The 22,589-nt window shown below is 41.7% G+C and overlaps 1 protein-coding gene across 5 annotated transcripts in view; it reads right to left on the bottom strand.

Annotated features, from left to right (window-relative positions):
• Positions 1-22,589, bottom strand: part of otofa (otoferlin a) — a 446,338-nt gene that overhangs the window by 156,578 nt on the left and 267,171 nt on the right. For all 5 annotated transcript variants that reach the window (XM_060853972.1, XM_060853981.1, XM_060854001.1 and 2 more), the window contains exons 6-8: positions 20,065-20,124; positions 12,215-12,297; positions 6,694-6,820 (exon numbers count right to left, since the gene is read on the bottom strand). In XM_060853972.1, the coding sequence (XP_060709955.1) occupies positions 6,694-6,820; positions 12,215-12,297; positions 20,065-20,124 (270 nt within the window). The remainder of the gene's footprint in view (positions 1-6,693; positions 6,821-12,214; positions 12,298-20,064; positions 20,125-22,589) is intronic.

Here is a 22,589-nt window from a genome sequence, read left to right as displayed (position 1 = left end):
GTGTGTGTTTTGGGTGGGCGTGTGTTGTGGATGGGCGTGTGTTGTGGATGGGTGTGTGTTGTGGATGGGTGTGTGTGTTGTGCATGGGTGTGTGTTGTGGGTGGGTGTGTGTTGTGGATGGGTGTGTGTTGTGGATGGGTACGTGTTGTGGATGGGTGTGTATGTTGTGGATTGGTGTGTGTTGTGGATGGGTGTGTGTTGTGGATGGGTGTGTGTTGTGGATGGGTGTGTGTGTTGTGCATGGGTGTGTGTTGTGCATGGGTGTGTGTTGTGGATGGGTACGTGTTGTGGATGGGTGTGTGTTGTGGATGGGTACGTGTTGTGGATGGGAGTGTATTTTGTGGATTGGTGTGTGTTGTGGATGGGCGTGTGTTGTGGATGGGTGTGTGCGTTGTGGATGGGTGTGTGTGTTGTGGATGAGTGTGCGTGTTGTGGATGGGTACGTGTTGCGGATGGGTGTGTGTTGTGGATGGGTATGTGTTGTGGATGGGTGTGTGTGTTGTGGATGGGTGTGTGTTGTGGATGGGTGTGTGTTGTGGATGGGCGTGTGTTGTGGATGGGTGTGTGTGTTGTGGATGGGTGTGTGTTGTGGATGGGTGTGTGTGTTGTGCATGGGTGTGTGTTGTGCATGGGTGTGTGTTGTGGATGGGTACGTGTTGTGGATGGGTGTGTGTTGTGGATGGGTACGTGTTGTGGATGGGAGTGTATTTTGTGGATTGGTGTGTGTTGTGGATGGGCGTGTGTTGTGGATGGGTGTGTGTGTTGTGGATGGGAGTGTGTTGTGGATGGGTGTGTGTTGTGGATGGGTGTGTGTGTTGTGGATGGGTGTGTGTGTTTTGGGTGGGCGTGTGTTGTGGATGGGCGTGTGTTGTGGATGGGTGTGTGTTGTGGATGGGTGTGTGTGTTGTGCATGGGTGTGTGTTGTGGGTGGGTGTGTGTTGTGGATGGGTGTGTGTTGTGGATGGGTACGTGTTGTGGATGGGTGTGTATGTTGTGGATTGGTGTGTGTTGTGGATGTGTGTGTGTTGTGGATGGGTGTGTGTGTTGTGGATGGGTGTGTGTTGTGGATGGGTGTGTGTGTTGTGGATGGGTGTGTGTGTGGATGGGTGTGTGTTGTGGATGTGTGTGTGTGTTGTGGATGGGTGTGTGTTGCGGATGGGGGTGTGTGTTGTGGATGGGTGTGTGTGTTGTGGTTGGGTGTGTGTTGTGGATGGGTATGTATGTTGTGGATTGGTGTGTGTTGTGGATGGGTGTGTGTTGTAGATGGGTGTGTGTGTTGTGGATGGGTGTGTGTTGTGGATGGGTGTGTGTGTTGTGGATGGGTGTGTGTGTGGATGGGTGTGTGTTGTGGATGGGTGTGTGTGTTGTGGATGGGTGTGTGTGTTGTGGATGGGTGTGTGTTGTGGATGGGTGTGTGTGTTGTGGATGGGTGTGTGTGTTGTGGATGTGTGTGTGTTGTGGATGGGTGTGTGTTGTGGATGGGTACGTGTTGTGGATGGGTGTGTGTTGTGGATGGGTGTGTGTTGTGGATGGGTGTGTGTGTTGTGGATGGGCGTGTGTTGTGGATGGGTACGTGTTGTGGATGGGTATGTGTTGTGGATGGGTGTGTGTTGTGGATGGGTGTGTGTTGTGGTTGGGTACATGTTGTGGATGGGTATGTGTTGTGGATGGGTGTGTGTTGTGGATGGGTGTGTGTTGTGGATGGGTGTGTGTGTTGTGGATGGGTGTGTGTTGTGGATGGGTGTGTGTGTTGTGGATGGGAGTGTGTGTGTTGTGGATGGGTGTGTGTTGTGGATGGGTGTGTGTTGTGGATGGGTGTGTGTGTTGTGGATGGGTGTTTGTTGTGGATGGGTGTGTGTGTTGTGGATGGGAGTGTGTGTGTTGTGGATGGGTGTGTGTGTTGTGGATGGGTGTGTGTTGTGGATGGGTGTGTGTGTTGTGGTTGGGTGTGTGTTGTGGATGGGTGTGTGTGTTGTGGATGGGTGTGTGTGTTGTGGATGGGTGTGTGTTGTGGATGGGTGTGTGTGTTGTGGATGGGTGTGTGTTGTGGATGGGTGTGTGTTTGTGGATGGGTGTGTGTGTTGTGGATGGGTGTGTGTGTTGTGGATTGGTGTGTGTTGTGGATGGGTGTGTGTGTTGTGGATGGGAGTGTGTGTGTTGTGGATGGGTGTGTGTTGTGGATGGGTGTGTGTTGTGGATGGGTGTGTGTGTTGTGGATGGGTGTGTGTTGTGGATGGGTGTGTGTTGTGGATGGGTGTGTGTGTTGTGGATGGGTGTGTGTTGTGGATGGGTGTGTGTTGTGGATGGGTGTGTGTTGTGGATGGGTGTGTGTGTTGTGGATGGGTGTGTGTTGTGGATGGGTGTGTGTTGTGGATGGGTGTGTGTGTTGTGGATGGGTGTGTGTTGTGGATGGGTGTGTGTTGTGGATTGGTGTGTGTGTTGTGGATGGGTGTGTGTTGTGGATGGGTGTGTGTGTTGTGGATGGGTGTGTGTTGTGGATGGGTGTGTGTGTTGTGGATGAGTGTGCGTGTTGTGGATGGGTACGTGTTGCGGATGGGTGTGTGTTGTGGATGGGTATGTGTTGTGGATGGGTGTGTGTGTTGTGGATGGGTGTGTGTTGTGGATGGGTGTGTGTTGTGGATGGGCGTGTGTTGTGGATGGGTGTGTGTGTTGTGGATGGGTGTGTGTTGTGGATGGGTGTGTGTGTTGTGCATGGGTGTGTGTTGTGTATGGGTGTGTGTTGTGGATGGGTACGTGTTGTGGATGGGTGTGTGTTGTGGATGGGTACATGTTGTGGATGGGAGTGTATTTTGTGGATTGGTGTGTGTTGTGGATGGGCGTGTGTTGTGGATGGGTGTGTGTGTTGTGGATGGGTGTGTGTTGTGGATGGGTGTGTGTGTTGTGGATGGATATGTGTTGTGGATGGGTATGTGTTGTGGATGGGTGTGTGTTGTGGATGGGTGTGTGTTGTGCATGGGTGTGTGTTGTGGATGGGTGTGTGTGTTGTGGATGGGTGTGTGTTGTGGATGGGTATGTGTGTTGTGGATGGGTGTGTGTGTTTTGGGTGGGCGTGTGTTGTGGATGGGCGTGTGTTGTGGATGGGTGTGTGTTGTGGATGGGTGTGTGTGTTGTGCATGGGTGTGTGTGTGGATTGGTGTGTGTTGTGGATGGCTGTGTGTGTTGTGGATGGGTGTGTGTTGTGGATGGGTGTGTGTTGTGGATGGGTGTGTGTTGTGGATGGGTGTGTGTGTTGTGGATGGGTGTGTGTGTGTTGTGGATGGGTGTGTGTTGTGAATATTTTGAGCTCTGAAGAAAGAAGTTCATCTGCAGGATTCTGGCTTCAATCCTTTGCTGAGAATTCAGTGAATTGTGTTCAGATTATTTTTAAAGTATTGTTTAGTAGAATCTCTTCTACTTTATCCTGAGGTTATTTGAGCTTCCTCTCATGAAATCCCCTTCTTCTCTGATTACTCCTGCCTGCAGTCTGACTGTATTAAGTTGTTTAAAGTACTGCAATCAATGACTAGGAATACCTTGGCTAACTCTTAATATGACAAGCCCTTTGATTAGTTTATGCAACATGGATGTGTTTTTTTTAGCATGATGCTAAAAATTCAAATCAGTTGCAAGCACTTCTTCACATGTTGATCTTTAGAACTTCGATGATTTGAGAAACCACTGTCCTAACTAGTTATCCACAGACTGATGTAAAATGATTAATCATGGCAACAAAGCATTGACTTGCATGATTCTGAAGTGATGATTGTGATTACATACTGATAGGCAGGAAATCAATAGTGAGGGTGTAGGCACTGGGAATCAAGGCTTGTATCGCCATAATAATGTTCTTCATTCGGTGAAATTCGATTCGGTTATGTTGCTTTTGGGTTTCCAGGAAGGAATTGGTGAAGTTGAATCTTCAAATGAAAAAGTCACTTGGGATTTTATCATGTTATATATGTAATTGCTGTGGTTGTTAGGTTGAATTGATGTCAGTTTAATGCCACGTGCACCTTCACAAATATTGATCAAACAGCCTCTGTCCTGGGACTTTTAAAAACATCTCTGCCCAGGGAGAACAGCAACACTTTGTTACCGACTCATTATGGAATCACAGGTGCTGATTTTTCTTAACTCTTAATTTCCCTGGCAAAACCTACTCCTTGGGAAGACTGTCAAGAAAAGGTGAACAAAGACTCCTATAATTCAGCTTCTCTCTCCTTTACTATGTCCTGAGATTCTTTCCTCCAAGCGGTGGCCTATGAATGGAATGGAAACAAACAGGGAGCTGGGATTCAGTCAGCGAAGCCTGAGACCTCAATTCTGTGTTTGCCCATTTCCTGGATGGCATTATGGATAAAACTAGTTCATGGAAAAGCTCAGCAGGTCTGGAAGCATTTGTGAAGGATCACCAGACCCAAAACATTCACGCTGATTTATCTTCTTAGGTGCTGCCAGACCTGCTGAACTTTCCCAGCAGTTTCTGATTTTGTTTCTGATTTACAGCCGCAGTTCATGGTCTGACTCATCATACTCATTGAGACTACACCTAACCAGGGGAGAAACTGAGGTCTGCAGATGCTGGAGATCAGAGTTGAAAATATGTTGCTGGAAAAGCGCAGCAGGTCAGGCAGCATCCAAGGAACAGGAAATTCGACATTTCGGGCATAAGCCCTTCATCAGCCCTCCTGATGAAGGGTTTATGCCTGAAACGTCGAATTTCCTATTCCTTGGATGCTGCCTGACCTGCTGCGCTTTTCCAGCAACATATTTTTAGCTCTACACCTAACCAGGGCCCACACAGAGGGGACTGCGTAAACTGGCCTTTCTCGGTCTACATTCAGATTTCTTTGTCTATATCCAAGCCTGATTCCCCTGGCCGACGCATATAGACCGAGACACAAGGCGGCCTGTCATCTTACTTTGCTCATTCTTTTCCTTCTCTAGAATCTGTAAAAGGAGTGAAATGCACCTTTGTTCACAGCTCATTACGTTTAGATGGAAATGTGTTGGGATAAAGAAGGTTTGAGTCGAGTGTATGGTGCTGGAAAAGCACAGTAGGTCAGGCAGCATCTGAAGAGCAGGTGAATTGATGTTTTGGGCACAAACTCTTCATCATGTAGAAGAGATTCCTTGGATGTTGCCTGACTGGCTGTGCTTTTCCAGCACCATACTTTCGACTCGGATCTCCAGCATCTGCACTCCTCACTTCCTCCATAAGGAAGGTTTAAGTCAATTATATTAAAGACAAAGGGATGAGCCAATTTTGAGAAAAGTGACCTAATTTGGCAACTATGCTCCATTCAGATAGTTTTAGTTATCCTATTTAGAGATGCTAAGACACACCTCTGGAGTATGACACTTGACACCAGGCCTCCTGGTCCAGACATAGGGACATTACCACTTCACAAGGGCCTCCCATGAATTATTTATTTTAAGTGGGCACTGACTCATTGCAATACTCTTTAGATGTTCTTGGATTTTGAGACCATGGCATTATTTGCATTTTATACATTGGCTCAAGTGCAAGAGCAAGAGCACTATAGATACTTGCAGCTCACTTCTAGAAACATGGCACACAAGAGATGCTACTGGGCCTGATTAAAAACAGAACAAAACAAAACCTATTCTGGTGGTCTCCCAGTAGTGGAACAATGATCCAGGGCACACCTAGAGACCATCTTTGTGGGCAGCACAGTGGCACAGTGGTTAGCACTGCTGCCTCACAGTGCCAGAAACCCGGGTTCAATTCCCGACTCAGGCGACTGTCTGTGTGGAGTTTGCACATTCTCCCCGTGTCTGCGTGGGTTTCCTCCGGGTGCTCCAGTTTCCTCCCACAGTCCAAAGATGTGCAGGTCAGGTGAATTCGCCATGCTAAATTGCCCGTAGTGTTAGATAAAAGGGGTAATGTAGCGGAATGGGTGGGTTTCGCTTCGGCGGGTCGGTGTGGACTTGTTGGGCCAAAGGGCCTGTTTCCACTACTGTAAGTAATCTAATCAACATATTGGATGATGAATGTCAATCCTTACATTTCATTGGAATAGACCTCTCCACAGAATATGGTTTTCCAGATTTAGAAAGCAACCTGATATCTGGACTTCAGGGGTTAGGTTATGTGGAGACCTTGTACAAATTAGGCCTGTTTTCTCAAGAATTTAGAAGGTTAAGGGATGATCTGATTGAAGTCTTCAAAATATTAACAGGAAAAGACAGAGTGGATAAAGACGAACTGTTTCCACTGGTTGGGGATTCTAGAACTAGGGGCACAGTGTGAGAATTAGGGCCAGACTGTCAAGAGAGATATTAGGAAGCATCCTTCATGTGTACAAGTGCTTCCTATCATCTCTTTTCCACAACTGGCAGTGGATACTGCATCAGTTGTTAATTTTAAAATGGACATAGATACATTTTTGTTCAGCAAAGATTTTAAGGGATATGAATCAGACAGGTGTATAAAATTAGACCGCATTTCAGTCACAATATAACTGAATGGTGGGACAGACTCAAGAGGCTGAATGGTCTAGTCCTAGAGACTGAAGATGGTGACTGCCGTGCCCTGGAGAGATGATAGTATTGTTGTGGGACTGTTTTATTTCACTGTTGTGTCTTATTTTCATATGAGTGGCATGTTTAATTATAATCAGAGCAAATACTAATCTTTACTGTAACACAAAGGTGACTGTGGGTGGTTACCTCTTGTTTGAGACATTGGTGGTGACTGCAGTGACAGAAGCCAGTGAGATGGTGTCAGGGTCCAGGCCACCTCCGAGCCGCATAGCCTTCCTGTCCAGATCCTCCGTTTCCAGGACAGCGGGTTCATCTGGAAGAATCAAAGCAGTTTCTGTTCAATCAAATGGATCCAGAACTCCTTGCATTGACAGAGATAGTTCAGAAAAGAATATCGTCTAAGTTATAAAAATGATAAATCAGGAGGGTCACTGTAAAATTAAGAAATCAGTGAAGATATTAGATTTGGTCCAATAGATTTCTGCCCAGGTCTGAACTGTGCATATGGTAAAACAGAGAATACAGCAATACACCCAAATGATATCCAGAAGGTAACAGCGACAGGTGGAGTGAGAATTGGAACAGGCACTTTGAAGATTTAGAGCTTGTGCAGCAGTTGAGTCACTTAGCTTTTAAAGCAGGCTCTGTCCTCCTGTCAGTGGGTCCCGGATTTTAAATGTGAACACGGTCACAGATATCAATAGGAGAACCAACTAAAATACAAAACCAGGGGATCGACAATGTGCAACTGAACTAAAATACATTGTGATGATGCTGTGGCTTTAAGAGACGTGTTTTGTCCTGGTTTTTCTTTAAATTGAGTTTGGAGGACAGGTAACGAGCAATCTATGAGAAGATAAACAACTTGTGAGGCCTTGGGTGCTTTTTCTTTATATAAAGGCTTGAACAATAGAAGCAGCCTGAGTGGGTGTGGTCAAGCTCCCATCCACACAACCCGAGATTTTAGGTTTAGCTTTCAGCAGTTGCTTTTGGAGTCTTGATTCCTCTCTCAATTACAGCCAAATGCTAGGGGTTGTCCTCCTAGGCGACGGGAGTTACATGTGAGACAAAATCTGTTACCTGAACTTGCCTTTCGGCAAGGATATATTTATGGGATGTTACTACTTTGGAACAGCTAATTAGTAATAGCTACTGCATCCATTATTCTGTTAGGTTTACCATAATTCCTAGTTCTGATTTCTTTGGTTGTATTTTAACTATAGCTCTTGAATAAGTTGTGTTTTGTTTGACGTTGAGTAGTTTGACCAATCGATTGCATCTAGAACACAGCACCTAGCATTTACCCTTAAAATAAGAAAAAGTTAGGATCTAAGTTACCTTCTTAAAACATATAGAGGCAGTCTGGTCTGGTCCATAACAATATCCATTATGGGAGTTAGGGAGATTCAAGTGATGGATGGGTGTGGTGGAAAAGTACAAGTGATAATGAAGATTGCAAAGAATAACAAGGAATGATCAAGAATAGATTTGATATGATTTACTACTGTCATGTGTACTGAGGTACAGTGCAAAATGTTGTCTTATGTACTTTACAGGCCGATCATACTGTACAAGTGCATCAGGGTCACAGGAGCGAGTGCAAGATATAATGTTTCTGCTGGCAAGGGGAGTTACAGAGGGGATGCAGTAGAGGGTAGCCAGATTGCATTCATTACCAATAAAGACAGACACAAGAAAGCACTTTCTTATTAATGCTTTAATGTTTTAGTAATACAGAGGAACCTCAATTATCTGAATATCAATCATCCAAACTTCAGATTATCCGAAGAAGATCTCATGGTCCTGATATGAACATTACATCAAAGAAGTGTTTCCAACACTGATCGTGTCTTTTGTTTAAAATGATTAAAAATGAATTTGACTTACTGAAATGCTGCCGAGAATAGTCCTGGACATCAATGGGAGCCCAGGCACCGTCTCCAAATGACTGACTGCCCACGCTCTCTCTCTCCCCCCACACTTTCCCTGCAGTTCTACACAGGAGCGTTCCCTAAACCCCCCCTTCCCCAGATAATCTCTCCAACATGGCGTGGAACTTGTCAAAAAGTTGCAGTAAAAAGTTGTGCGTGTGCTATTTTGAGACCCCCCCCCCCCCCCACCAAAAGGCAACTGCAGTCTTGCTGTTGGTGTCCAGTCTGGCTGCCTCCCCGGAGGGGGGAGCGATGGGAGGGGAGGGGTGTTTGGTGGGGATGGACGAGGGGCTGACAGGGGTCAGGGTGCATGGCTGGTGGGGCAAGCAGGTCGAACAGGGGGCAGGGGGCGGATGGACGGCAGAGTTGGGGTTGGGAGGGGTGGGGGGCAGCTTCAGCAATGCCGCATGCCCCTTCCACACAGTGTGTGTCTGCTCAGAAAGAGACCCTGAGACAGAGAGAGGAAACAAGGCAGGCAGACCGAGGAGAAAGGAGCCTTCAGAGTCCCAGAGGAGAGCATTGAATCAGTTATCCAAATAATCAATTATCTGAACGAAATACTGCTCGCTCATCTCCTTCAGATAATCGAGGTTCCTCTGAATTCTGTTAAACAGCACATTTCCCCACAGTTCTCTGAACTGTTTTTCTGATATCTTGTTCCTTTCATTGTTTGTTGATTGATCTAATCTTCTTTCCTGTATTAGCATATAGTCCTGTCATGAACTTCACTGGTAATGTTTCATTTAATTTTTTACTCACTTCTAATCATGTTATTCCTTCTTCTTATTACAGATGTTGTGGTTAAGGGAAGGTTTGAAGTTGCATTTAAGGTTTAAAGCAATTATTCAGGCCTTTTGAAAGGAGGGAATCATTAATGCCTCAGATAACGTGTGGTTTTGGGTGAGAAGGTACAAGTCCCTGATGCTGACACAGGGGTGGGGTTCGATACAATTACTCCCATTATGAGGACCAGTGATAAATGTAACTAATTTTGGGTTTACACTCCAACTAGAACAGTTAAATCTACATCATGGCTTAGACAAATCATGAATATAATCACTGAACAGAGAATAGGTTGGAACAATAGAAATTTAAATAGCCAGTATGATCTTTTCATGGTCTTTCTGGTGTATTCAAAAAGGCTTTGCTTTAGAATACATGCACTCGAGCACACCTTGTCTTACTGAATGGGAATTTGCTAGGATGTCCCTTTTTTATATTGTATGATTCATTGAATTTATTGTACTTTGCTCATACTTTACCATGACGACTTTTACTTTTAACCTCAAAGGCAGAATATAAACTAAGTTACTGAAGGAATGTGCACCAAGGAGCCCTGGACCAAATTTAAGCTTCAGCCTTCTGAACAGCATTCTAACTGAAAAGTTTCTGAAGGCTCGGTTGTCACCATGTGAGTGGATGGGTTTTGAAAGTTTTAGAATTTCACTCAGCACGTCTAGGACAAAGTAACCCACTTAATTGGGAGGACATTCACAAACATCCACTCCCTCCATCATCATCACTCAGTACCAACAGTGTGTACCATTTACAGGAGATGCACTATCAAAATTCACCAAGGCTCATTAGACCGCACCTTCCAAACCCATGACTTCTTCTATTTAGAACGAGAAGGGAAGCAGATACATGGGAACATCACCACCTACAAGTTCCACTCCAAGCCGCTCACTATCCTGACTTGGAAATATATTGCCGTTCTTTCACTGTCACTGGGTCAAAATCCTGGAATTCCCTCCCTAAGGACATTATGGGTCAACCACCAGCATGTAGACTGCAGTGGGTCAAGAGGGCCACTCACACCCACCTTCTCAAGAGCAACTAGGGACGGGCAATAACTACTTGCCCAGCCAATGATTCCGGAATCCCATGAATGAATAAAATAAAATAAAATAAAGTGCTATTATTGGTTTCTAAAACTGCTGATTACAGAACATTGATTATATCATCTCAGTTTCTTATGATCCTCTTTAAAAAGGCATGAAATCCTTTTTCAATTAAAACATGATATTGGGTTATTTAAGATATTGAACACAAAGGCATTGAATTAATTGGACTTTAAAATTATGATGAAAATACAATTTCTAATGTAGTGTCACCAATTTTTATGCTATTTCGGGTGTCAATGATAAACTTTAACTGGAGAAGTTATGATATCAGGAAGGATTCTGGGAGAAATATTCCTTGTAATCCAATACCTTATGACTGAAAAGTGGCTCTGTATCAGTAATAGAATGGTTATCCATAATGTCTGAGAAATGGACTTGTTTTGGAGAGTATATTTTTGTTTTGGTAGTAGTGGGGGTGAGTGTGCTTTCTTTATTGCTCACTTAATGGGACACTGAGAGGTATGAAGTGAATTGAAGCTGTAGCAAAATACTGAAATGAAAGAATCAAGGAGTCGATCAAACTAACACTTTGAGCTAAATAGCAGCTGATTACCCTTTAAGTTAGCAGGAACCTGCTGGAAAAAGATTGGTTCATTCTTCTGAGGATTAGATTTCTTTCAGAAGATGGTATTTGGGATCCAGTATACAAATAAAGCTTTGTAAGTCGAAGAAGTGACATTGGATCCATGGTCTCTAAAGCTTTGCACCACTGAGATATATTTCACTTCATCACTTCATCTGCTGTAGGCTGATTGATTGCTTTGACGACTCAGTTATTTGATAGGACAACAATAAAGTTACTATTAGGCTGGCAGTAGATGTGTTTCCAAACTGGATTTTTCATATTTATTGTGCAGTTTGAAGGCCAATTTTGGGCTGAAAGTTCCCATTTTTTTGGCTGGCACTCATTAAGCAAACGTTTCTCAATCTTCATCTTGTTACTTATGAGACTGGCATCTTCTGTGCCTGCGTTGTGAAATTGTGTGGCAAGAAAAAAGTAGGTGCGCTCATCGCTGCCAGGTCTTTGCAGTATCTGTGCCCCTGCACATCCATAAAACTGGAAGGTGTTGGAAAGTGTTTTTTAAATATTCACTTTGATACAGGCAGAGGAAACAGAACAGTTGATGAAGAAGACCAATGCAAACAAAAACAAAACGGGTTATTAATCATGGGGAAACTGAAAGACAATAACATGGATGTAAAGGAGGGTATGAAAGGGCGATTAATGAGATGCAGATTCCTGGAATAAGAGGTAAATGCCACATCATTGGAGAGATTCTGAAAATGCCATTTAAACCACTAGGGACAAAATCAGAATTTTATTTCCTAAACATTGAGATTTTTTTGGAAGCCATATTTTCCTATATTTCCTGACCTTGCCTACATTACTCAAGGGAGTGGAATGGTCTGTCTTTGGAAAACTTGCTGAAAGCCTAGTTTGCTGTCGACCCAGGTATGCTGACTGATACAAACAAACAGTTTGTGCTTCAATATTTTCATGAAGGCTTTCTTATGTTTTACAAAGTAATCACTGCAAGGTAACTTCAATTTTTCTCTTCATGAATCCACAGTGAGTCGTATGAATCAGTGTGGGATTGCTGCTTATTCATACAGAGCAGTAGAAAGTGTGTTTTATATAAAATCTTCAATATTTAGAGGTGATAATAGCTCAGTTTGGAGAGATTTGTTTTCACTTATATATGCATTTTTCATATTTTTGTTTCCTCATGTGAGTTACTGTTAGTCATTTATAAATAATTTACTGCAGGGCACTCCTTAAAAGGTCAGCTTTTATTGAAACTGGATGAAATTTTGTGATGGAGTTGTGTCAGTTCGGTGTGAAAGAGAAATTAAACTTTAGCAGAAGTGTACCTGCATGACCCTTCTTATGATCATCTTTAGCATGACGTGCCTTTCCAAGCTTCATTCCTGAAAAGACTCCTTTGCCACTTGTTCTGTAAAATAACAAATTCTCATGTAAGTTTTATCACATTTAGCAGATTCCATGGCTATGATGTATTCAAACTGGCTTAGCAATTCTGATTCATTACATTGGGTTTTGGTGCAATTGAGTCAAGTCAGTGTCACCAGCACAGAAACTCACAGAATTCTAAAGATAATTTTCACGCAATGCCTCTTTAAACTTGTGCAATGTTTTGTGTGTTTTCAAAGTAGCACATATTAGAAGGTCTAAAATTGGCCAAACTGTTACAGAAGGATTCATTAGCATTGGAAGAATTGGATATTTGTTTCTTTTGAGGTCTTCAGAGAAGCTTTAAAATAAACTGGTTATTTTCGTTGCAAGGACATTAAAAAGTAAACTTTTTTCTTTTAATTTACAAGAAAATAATAACTCTGGCATTTGTTCACCTGTTTTAATGTTGAAGAGATAGGGATTGAGTTGTATCAATAACTTCAAAGGTTTTCATATATTCAACTCTGGAGGATTGGTTTATTCAGCTGTGCAATACACTTCCATTATAAATGCCTGCTTAATTCTAAACTGCACTAACAGATTCAGCTAACCAGGAGTTTTCAATACAATCAAATCTTTTTATGCATGCTTGGCTGAGTTCCAACCACACTAATCGTTCAGTTCAGCAGAGATGTTGAAACAGTTGTAAAGAGGATTTTGTGTTTACTTAGTTTCATGATTTTATGACCACCTAATAGGATGATGATTTTTTAAATACTGTTCTACAGTTTCATAAACATCTTGAAGACTTTCTATTGTGTTCAAGGCACATGGTTGATACTGAGTGAGTGGATATGGGGATTGAGCAGAATGGGAGGGGATGCATAGATATGAGTGCCATGGAGTGGATACTGCAGGTGAGTGATTTGGAGTGATGGCATGGGAGATTGATGACAGGCGGTCCCAAGGTCATCTATGAAATTGAGCTGAGGCCCCTATGAGTCAGGATGAGTCTTCTAACTGGATTCTTATGTTCGGAAATGTTCTGACTCATGAGGTTAAACTTGAATATGAAATTTAGGATTTTGGACATGATTGGGTATATGACTGGGACCACACATCTGATCTCAGGGATCTCCGTACATTAACAAGTACATTAGCATTGCTCTGCCAGTTTTCCTTTCATCAGAACACGGAGGGTGTTGCATCCAGAGTGAATTCCGAACTGAACACACTGGGAAGAATGTTTTCAGGAATTGCGTCTGGAGTTTAACTGGGGGGTGGTGGAATTGACAGAACAATTCTTAAGCTTGCCCCAATATTGCTCAGAGGTCCAGGCAATTTGAGTTCTCAGGTACCTTTTAAATACAAAGCTCGACAATCCCCAGCATGAACGCTGTGCAAAGGTTCCAGAAAGGAGATCAAGGTGGGAACCTACATCGAACAGCCTTGGGTGTTCAGGTAGACAGGAGGTGGGGCTCAATCACTGTCAAAGATGGATACTCAGGTTGCAAGTGAGACTTACCTCACAGGCTCCACAAAGAAATCATTTTTTAAAACTTTACCACTTTAGTGCTTTTTTGGGTCATTACTCCAACTGTGGGCATGACAGTGGCACAGTGGTTAACACTGCTGCCTCACAGCGCCTGAGACCTGGGTTCAATTCCCACATCAGGCGACTGACTGTGTGGAGTTTGCACGTCCTCCCCGTGTCTGCGTGGGTTTCCTCCGGGTGCTCCGGTTTCCTCCCACAGTCCAAAGATGTGCGGGTCAGGTGAATTGGCCATGCTAAATTGCCCATAGTGTTAGGTAAGGGGTAAATGTAGGGGTATGGGTGGGTTACGCTTTGGCGGGTCGGTGTGGACTTGTTGGGCCGAAGGGCCTGTTTCCACACTGTAAGGTAATGTAATCTAATCGCAGTGTGGTTCTCCAGTGAGTCTAGCACGAGTCTGTCATTCTCACAATGCAAAGTTAAAATGGCATCAGGACCTGATGGATATCACCAGACTCCAGTATTTTCACTTTAACAAGGAGTTTCATTGTGGGCGACAAGGATTTAAATGCCAGCTAGTGAGAGAGTGGGCCGCATCAAACCAGAAAATAGGATAATGCCTCTTAAACCTCTTAACCCCCCCCCCCCCCCCCCCCCTGCATTTGGCTCATTTGCATCCCATGGGATGATATTAACCCTCAATGTTTGACTTGGAAGTAATTCCCTAAATAGAAAACATTTCCTATTTCAAATGTTCCAGATTTTACTTCGGTGAAATATTCGATCGCATTTTATTTGCTTCTAATAATACAATAACTTAATCCTAACAAATATCAAAAAATATTGTTTATATTTTTATTATATTTAAGGGAATGGATATAAAAACACCATGTTAAGCAATTACAACAGAAACAATGGTCAGTGACAAGAAAATGTTTCAGAATCTCACTTCTTTAATCATTTCATTTATTTTCTTTAGAAAAGTATTTTATAATTTGTTATTGAGGTGTGTCATGGATTCAAATTCTATGAAACAGTATTCCAAAATATTAATGGCAGAAGTATAACATGGAAGCTAAAATAAATTGAAGAAGAACTATCAGTTTGAAAACCTCTCAAAAATAAAAACAGGAAATTGCTGGAGAAACTCAACTGGTCTGGCAGTATCTGTTTGGAGAGAAAGCAGAGTTAGCATTTTGGGTCCCATGACCCTTCTTCAGAATCTCTCAGGTTTGCACAGGATATATATCACTGTCATGGAAGTTGTTATTGCACTGTATTAAAATAAGTGAAGCCCCTTCCAATAACTTCACTTTTTCTTTACTTATTTATCTTTTGACTTCCCCTCTTTTGAAACATAACATTTCCCTGCTGCTATTCACTGCAAAAAAAAACAGAATGTTTCACTTCTTCCAAGGTAACAGTATAATGATGCTGTGAACTAAATACAGGAATATTAAAGAAAATTGCCAAACTGTATGCCCTTTGGACAACTGGCTTAATCTCCATCTGCCACTTCTCAGCCCATTGGCCTATCTGATCAAGATACCGTTGTAATCTGAGGTAACCTTCTTCGCTGTCCACTACACCTCCAATTTTGGTGTCATCTGCAAACTTACTAACTGTACCTCTTATGCTCACATCCAAATCATTTATGTAAATGACAAAAAGTAGAGGACCCAGCACCGATCCTTGTGGCACTCCACTGGTCACAGGCCTCCAGTCTGAAAAACAACCCTCCACCACCACCCTCTGTCTTCTACCTTTGAGCCAGTTCTGTATCCAAATGGCAACGTGTCCCTGTATTCGTTCAGATCTAACCTTGCTAATCAGTCTGCCATGGGGAACCTTGCCGAACGCCTTACTGAAGTCCATATAGATCATGTCTACCGCTCTGCCCTTATCAATCCTCTTTGTTAGTTCTTTAAAAAACTCAATCAAGTTTGTGAGACATGATTTCCCACGCACAAAGCCATGGTGACTATCTCGAATCAGTCCTTGTCTTTCCAAATACACGTACATTCTGTCCCTCAGGATTCCCTCTAACAACTTGCCCACCACCGAGGTCAGGCTCACCGGTCTATAGTTCCCTGGCTTGTCCTTACCGCCCTCCTTAAACAGTGGCACCACGTTTGCCAACCTCCAGTCTTCCGGCATCTCACCTGTGACTATCGATGATACAAATATGTCAGCAAGGGGCCCAGCAATCATTTCTCTAGCTTCCCACAGAGTTCTAGGGTACACCTGATCAGGTCCTGGGGATTAAAGCACTTTTATGCATTTCATGACATCCAGCACTTCCTCCTCTGTAAAATGGACATTTTTCAAGGTGTCACCACCTATTTCCCTACAGTCTATATCTTCCATATCCTTTTCCACAGTAAATACTGATGCAAAATGCTCATTTAGTATCTGCTCCATCTCCTGAGGCTCCATACAAAGGTCGCCTTGCTGATCTTTGAGGGGCCTTATTCTCTCCCTAGGTACCCTTTGTCCTTGATGTATTTGTAAAGACCCTTTGGATTCTCCTTAATTCTACTTGCCAAAGCTATCTCATGTCCCCTTTTTGCCCTCCTGATTTCCCTCTTATGTATACTCCTCCTGCCTTTATCCCCTTCTAAGGATTCACTCGATCTATCCTGTCTATACTTCATATATGCTTCCTTCTTTTTCTTAACCCAACCCTCAATTTCTTTATAATCATCCAGCATTCTCTACACCTACCAGCCTTTCCTTTCATCCTGACAGGAATATATTTTCTCTGGATTCTTGTTATCTCATTTCTGAAGGCTTCTCATTTTCCAGCCGTCCCTTTACCTGCGAACATCTGCCCCTAATCAGCTTTTGAAAGTTTTTGCATAATACCATCAAAATTGGCCTTTCTCCAATTTAGAACTTCAACCTTTAGATATGGTCTATCCTTTTCCATCACTATTTCAAAACTAATAGAACTATGGTCGCTAGCTCCAAAGTGTTCCCCCACTGACACCTCAGTCACCTGCCCTGCCTTATTTCCCAAGAGTAGGTCAAGTTTTGCATCTTCTCTAGTAGGTACGTTCACATACTGAATCAGAAAATTGTCTTGTACACACTTAACAAATTCCTCTCCATTTAAACCCTTAACACTATGGCAGTCCCAGTCTATGTTTGGAAATTAAAATCCCCTACCATAACCACCCTATTATTCTTACAAATAGCTGAGATCTCCTTATAAATTTGTTTCACAATTTCCCTCTGAGTATTAGGAGACTATAATACAATCCCAATAAGGTTATCATCCCTTTCTTATTTCTCAGTTCCACCCAAATAACTTCTCTGGATGCATTCCCGGGAATATCCGCCCACAGTTCAGCATTTTAATCTCTAAACGCTTGCACAGTTCCAAATAAGAGTGAGACCTGATTCAAAACATTAACTCGATTTGTCTTTGCATGGATACTGCCAGATCTGTGTTTTCCAGCACTTTTTATTTTTGTATCAGATTTTGAGAATCCTCACTACTTTGATTTTGTAATACTTTAATTGTTTATCTAACATTTCTTGTGCTAATACAATCCTCCCAACATTTTCATTCAATTTTCGTTTGAAACCTTTGTAGCATTCGAATATATCAAATCAATTTCGCAATGTATTAAAATATAGATTACTCTAATTAAAAGCTGTTTATTGAAAGCGCTGGTTAAAAGGACAACAAATCCCTCAGTGGCAGATCAAATTAGAGAAGCAATGAAATAAATTCCTCAACAGATTGATTTTGCTTTAGACTTTTCATTAAAGTTATTTGTGAAATGCAGCTTAATTTTATGTGGACCTAATTGGCCTTGTGGTTATATAAACTTGGTCATTAATGAAGTCTGAATTTTTCTTCCATTTCAATATTAGATCTAACCCATTTGTCACAAATGCAAGTTGTTGAAAAATATAAGTACATTATCCAACTTTGTATACCTCGGGCATATTAACCAGACATGGAAATGCACACATACTCATTGTTCAAATGACAAACAAAAATATTCTTAATTTCTTAGTTTCACTGATGTAATTCTATTTATGTTCTCCTCTGTTGGATTCGTTACTTCCAATATTAAAAATTACTGTATTCTCAAGGAAGTCAAAGATCCTATTTTTAATTTAAAATATATATTTTCTGCAAAGAATGCTTTCAGATAATTTTAGATACTGGTGTTAACTTGCTGAAATGCGTGAATGTTACATACCGTGTTAAATTCTTGCTTCTTCACTTTGAATTTCTTGCACCCGTCAAAATTTCCAATTGAAAGAGTAAAGTAAAGAAATTCTTCAAGATATATTGCACCTGTTACTAATTTTCAAACCCATCTTGGAGGTGGTATTGATGACATTCAAAAAGAAGGAGAAAGCTACAAATGGAAAATGTTTTTTAGAAAAGACTTTAATTGGGACAGAGGCAGGGGAGTGTGCTGCTGCCAGAGGACACCTGATGAATGTTGCATGAGATGGAGAGAACCTGAGACTCTGAAAGGAACGCTTAGATCATTGATTCCCCCGGCACCATCTTCCATTTCAAGGGCAATAGTGACACATACTATCCCACAGCTCGAGTAATCCACAAAACCCAGCTAAACAACACCCGAAAATCACTTTCAACCATATAACTTCAGCAACATGATGAAATCCAACCAGACTGCTTTACAGTTCTTTACAGTTAAACAATTTGCGTTTAATGCCATTTTATATTAGATAATAAAAATGCATATCAAATAATTCCTTGCCTTCTATTTGCCCACTGTTCCATTTATTTTTATTTCTTTCACAGAAATTGCTTAAGGCCATACACTTTCAGATACTTATAGCTGAAATGCAGTTTTAGGTGACTTGGGAATTTTATTTTTATTTATTTATTATTTATCAAATTCTAGCTACATTGTTAATTGATGGCTGATTGTAAATAATTAAAGCTAGTCAAATATAGATTTCCCTGTTTTCAATGCGCTTAGTGCACACATTAAATTTTGTAATTACTAAAATATAGATGTTAATTATCCTTTGTATTTGAATTAATTTTATTTTGAGCCTTCATACAGATGAAGATTATTGATAGAAAGCATTTCCCCCCTTGTTGGTTACCTATGGACTGCCTTTCTAAAAGCAATCCCTGCCAGTGAACAGGAATCTTGGGCTAAACAGATGCCATTAACAGTCTAACCTGTAGAAAGACTGGACGTAGCCTGGCGATATAGCTGCTGGAGTTTACTGCTTTCAGTGGAAGATGGAGTTGTACTGCAGTCTGCACTGCTGATTGAAACCCTCATTCATTCAATGCAGTGCTGCAAAATCTGGCCTTACTGGAGATTTCCAAACTTAAATATGACCCTTCAACTGAGTAAAATGGTACAGGTTCAACAGCTTACAATGGACATGAATGCTGAAATGATCCATCAGTGGTGCAGTCACTTGACTACATTCATTGCCTTCCTTTTACAGAAACACTGGGATGTATTGAGACTGCAGAAGTGTGCTAGAGCTTACCAACATTGGATGGATGGATTGGGGCAAGGGTGTGCCTGTAGTCTTCCCACTGCTGTGCTACCTTACCAGTGACAAGGAGTGATGGCAGATGCCTTCCCATCAAGGCACCATCCTTTCAGTGTAGAAATTCCTCTTTATTTCAGCTTAGCTTTGAACTGCTCTTCAAGTGTATAATTCAGAGCCCTTTCCTGTTGCCACTGGCATTTCCTCATGGTGCACAGATATTCTGCCATGTGGTGAAACTGGCAGCTAAACCACGACCACCTTTAGCCAGCTCTTTCACACACACTCTTTGGCTCATCAAGTAGTCCCTGGAGGCCTGTGACAGAAAATGCCACCTGCCCTCGCGAACTGCCTCTAGTTTCATTCATTTCTTTTAGTATTCATTCATATTAGCTACAAAAAAATCTAAAAATATAATCAGAGTTTTGAATCCTTTAAGCTAACATCTTATCATTAAAATTATAGGTAATGAATAAAAGGGTAACAGCTTTCACTTTTTAAAGTTATCTTAGCAACTTCAGAAAATCAAACCGAAATGGGTACAGCACAGTAGAAATTAACACATAGTCAATAAAATACATTTTGAATAATCATAATTACTTATTTTCATTGGCAATATTAATGATTAAATCTGCCAATCACTAACATTGTGTGAACAGCAATCTTTAAACTATTTCATGAGAATGATTTCACCCACATTCCGCACCGTTCCACTTTGTTTTGTCACTGTTCCATTGTTTTCAGTATTCCTGATTTCAGGAATCATTATTATTAACTTTATGTACATCTTTTACCGGTACCTACTTTTCTTTGCTTTCTTTTTTCCCCTTGTCATCCTTCGGTTTGATAACGTCCCTGCCTGCGCTGTGTGTCAAATAGATTAGAGAGTGAAGAATTATCCAAACATGAGCAACAGGAACAGAATACAAATAAATCAGGCTGCTTAATGACAAATGCAGGATCGGACGTTTTGGTATTTCATCCCTTTAAGCATTTAAAGAGATACAATGTGGATAACAGCATATACCCATCTGTTTGGTATAATTTATTCTGTAAATATTATAAAAACATTGTAATGTTACATAACAGCAGTAGAATTCCACAACATTATAATCATTAAAAAAAACACAAAAACAAAGTCATTTCATCATCCTTGTAAAGCCATGAGGATATTTAATTCTGTTCTGATCAACTTCATTCCTACTTTTAAAAAAAATGTTAACATTTATTTCTCAGGACCCAAAAGAAAGATATGAAATTTCACTGGAAGCAAATCCCTTCTATTTCCTTCATCTTGTAATTATCAGTTTTTAAAAAGCCAGATTGTGCTGGCAAATTATCACTTCTTGATTTATCTCTTGGTCCTTTCAGTCTTAAATGAGCATTAACCTTTTACCTTGTTTTTCAAATCAAAAAGTGTAAAAATGTATTTCATTATTCTTATTCTATTTTTAAAATTCAGCTGAGGGACCACAGGAACAAAGGAATTCGGAGAGGGAGTCAGCAATTCCACCCTTCAATCCTCTTCTGCTATTTAATATGATCTTGGCTCATATTATCCAGGTCTCAACTCCATTTTCCTCCCCATAGCCCTCTATCCCACCTTTCATCATTTCTTATTTGATTCTGCCTTAATTGCCCTCTGGAGCAGTGAGCTGCACAGATTCACGTGCCTCCGAGAGACGGAGCTGTTTCTCAACATCACAGTTTTGAACCGACCTGCTCTCACTCTGTCTATGATCTCTTGTTCGAGACTTACCCACAAGGGGAAACATCTGTACACTGTCTTCCTTATCAATTCCCTTTTAGCATTGTGTACACCTCAATCAGATCCACCGCCTCATTCTGCTGAACTCCAGCGAGTACAAGCCCAAACTATTCAACCATTCCTTGTACAATAGCCCTTTCATCCCAGGAACCAACCTGGTGACCTTCCCCTCTCACAGTTGCCTCCAATGCCACCACATCCTCCCTCAATTAAGGAGGGCAATACGGGACACAATACTCCAGGTATGGTCTCACCAACATCTTATATCATTGCAACACCACTTCTTTACTTTGAGAAACAAGTCCTGTGTAATAAATGCCAGGATTCCATTTGCCTTTCCTATTGTATGCTACATCTGCGTACCCACTTGCTGCGATTCATACACAAAGACACTCAGATCCCTCTGCACTGGTTTACTTTGAATCTGCTTCTCATTTAAATAATAAATTTGTCCTTTTTTTCCCAGCCAAAATGGACAACTTCACATGTACCCGCATTAAACTCCATTTGCCAGATTCAGCCCATTCTCCTGGTCTATCAATATCCATCTGTAAACTTGATCTCCTCATCACTGCTTGTTTTCCCACCTATTTTAGGTATCATCCACAAACTTTGCTAAGTTACACTCTGTCCCTGCTTACAGATCATTTATATAGATTGCAAATAGATGAGGTGAGAGAACTGAACCCTGTGGTATCCCACTAGTTACAGTTCACCATCCAGACAAGGATCTATTTGTTCTGACCCTCTGCTTTCTGTAAGCCAATCAATCCTCTATCCAAGTCAATAGCCTACCCTTAGCCCCCTGGGATCTAACCTCCTGGATCAGTCTTTTCTGTGGCACCTTGTCAACTGACTTCAGGAAGTATAGCCGTATCACACCCACTGAATCCCAGTTATCCACCTTGCTGGTTACACCCTCAAAAGGGTTTGTTAAACATGACTTACCCTTCATGAAATTGTGCTGACACTGGGGAATTGAGTATTGTTTTTACAAGTGTTCAGTTATCTCCTCTTTTATGATTGACTCTAGCAACTTTCTCATTACAAAGATCAAACAAACTGGTCTATAGTTTCCCACTTTTTGCCTATCTCCCTTTTTGGTTCAGGGTGCCACGTTAGCAGTTTCCATCCCACTGGTAATACCAGAATGATACCTGCCTTGTAAGTGTGGAAAATGTCAAGACTGCTACATGCCATTGGGAATGTTAAGTTATTGAGGTTTCTAGTTTCTGTTTTTAAAATTTAGAATTTACATAATTACAAAGAGACTGTGGTATTTACATCATTCTCCAGAGAGGTGAGCAAACTGTAAACTTACCTTCAGTACAGAGGTACAATGTCATCCTAAAAAGTTTAACTAAATGATTGGTGAAATCGCCATGCATCATTCCAAACTATTCATGGTGACAAAGGGAGAAAGCATCAGCTGCCTATAATATTTATGTAATCTGCTGATTAGATTAGATTCCCTACAGTGTGGAAACAGGCCCAACAAGTCCACACTGACCCTCCAAAGAGTAACGCCCCCCCACACACTAATGCACCTAACAATGATGGA

The sequence above is a fragment of the Hemiscyllium ocellatum genome, chromosome 3 (genome assembly GCF_020745735.1).
Source record: "Hemiscyllium ocellatum isolate sHemOce1 chromosome 3, sHemOce1.pat.X.cur, whole genome shotgun sequence".
In the NCBI taxonomy this organism is placed as follows: domain Eukaryota; kingdom Metazoa; phylum Chordata; class Chondrichthyes; order Orectolobiformes; family Hemiscylliidae; genus Hemiscyllium; species Hemiscyllium ocellatum.
The sequence above is the reverse complement of the archived record's forward strand: the minus strand, read 5'-3'. Positions and strand labels throughout refer to the sequence as shown.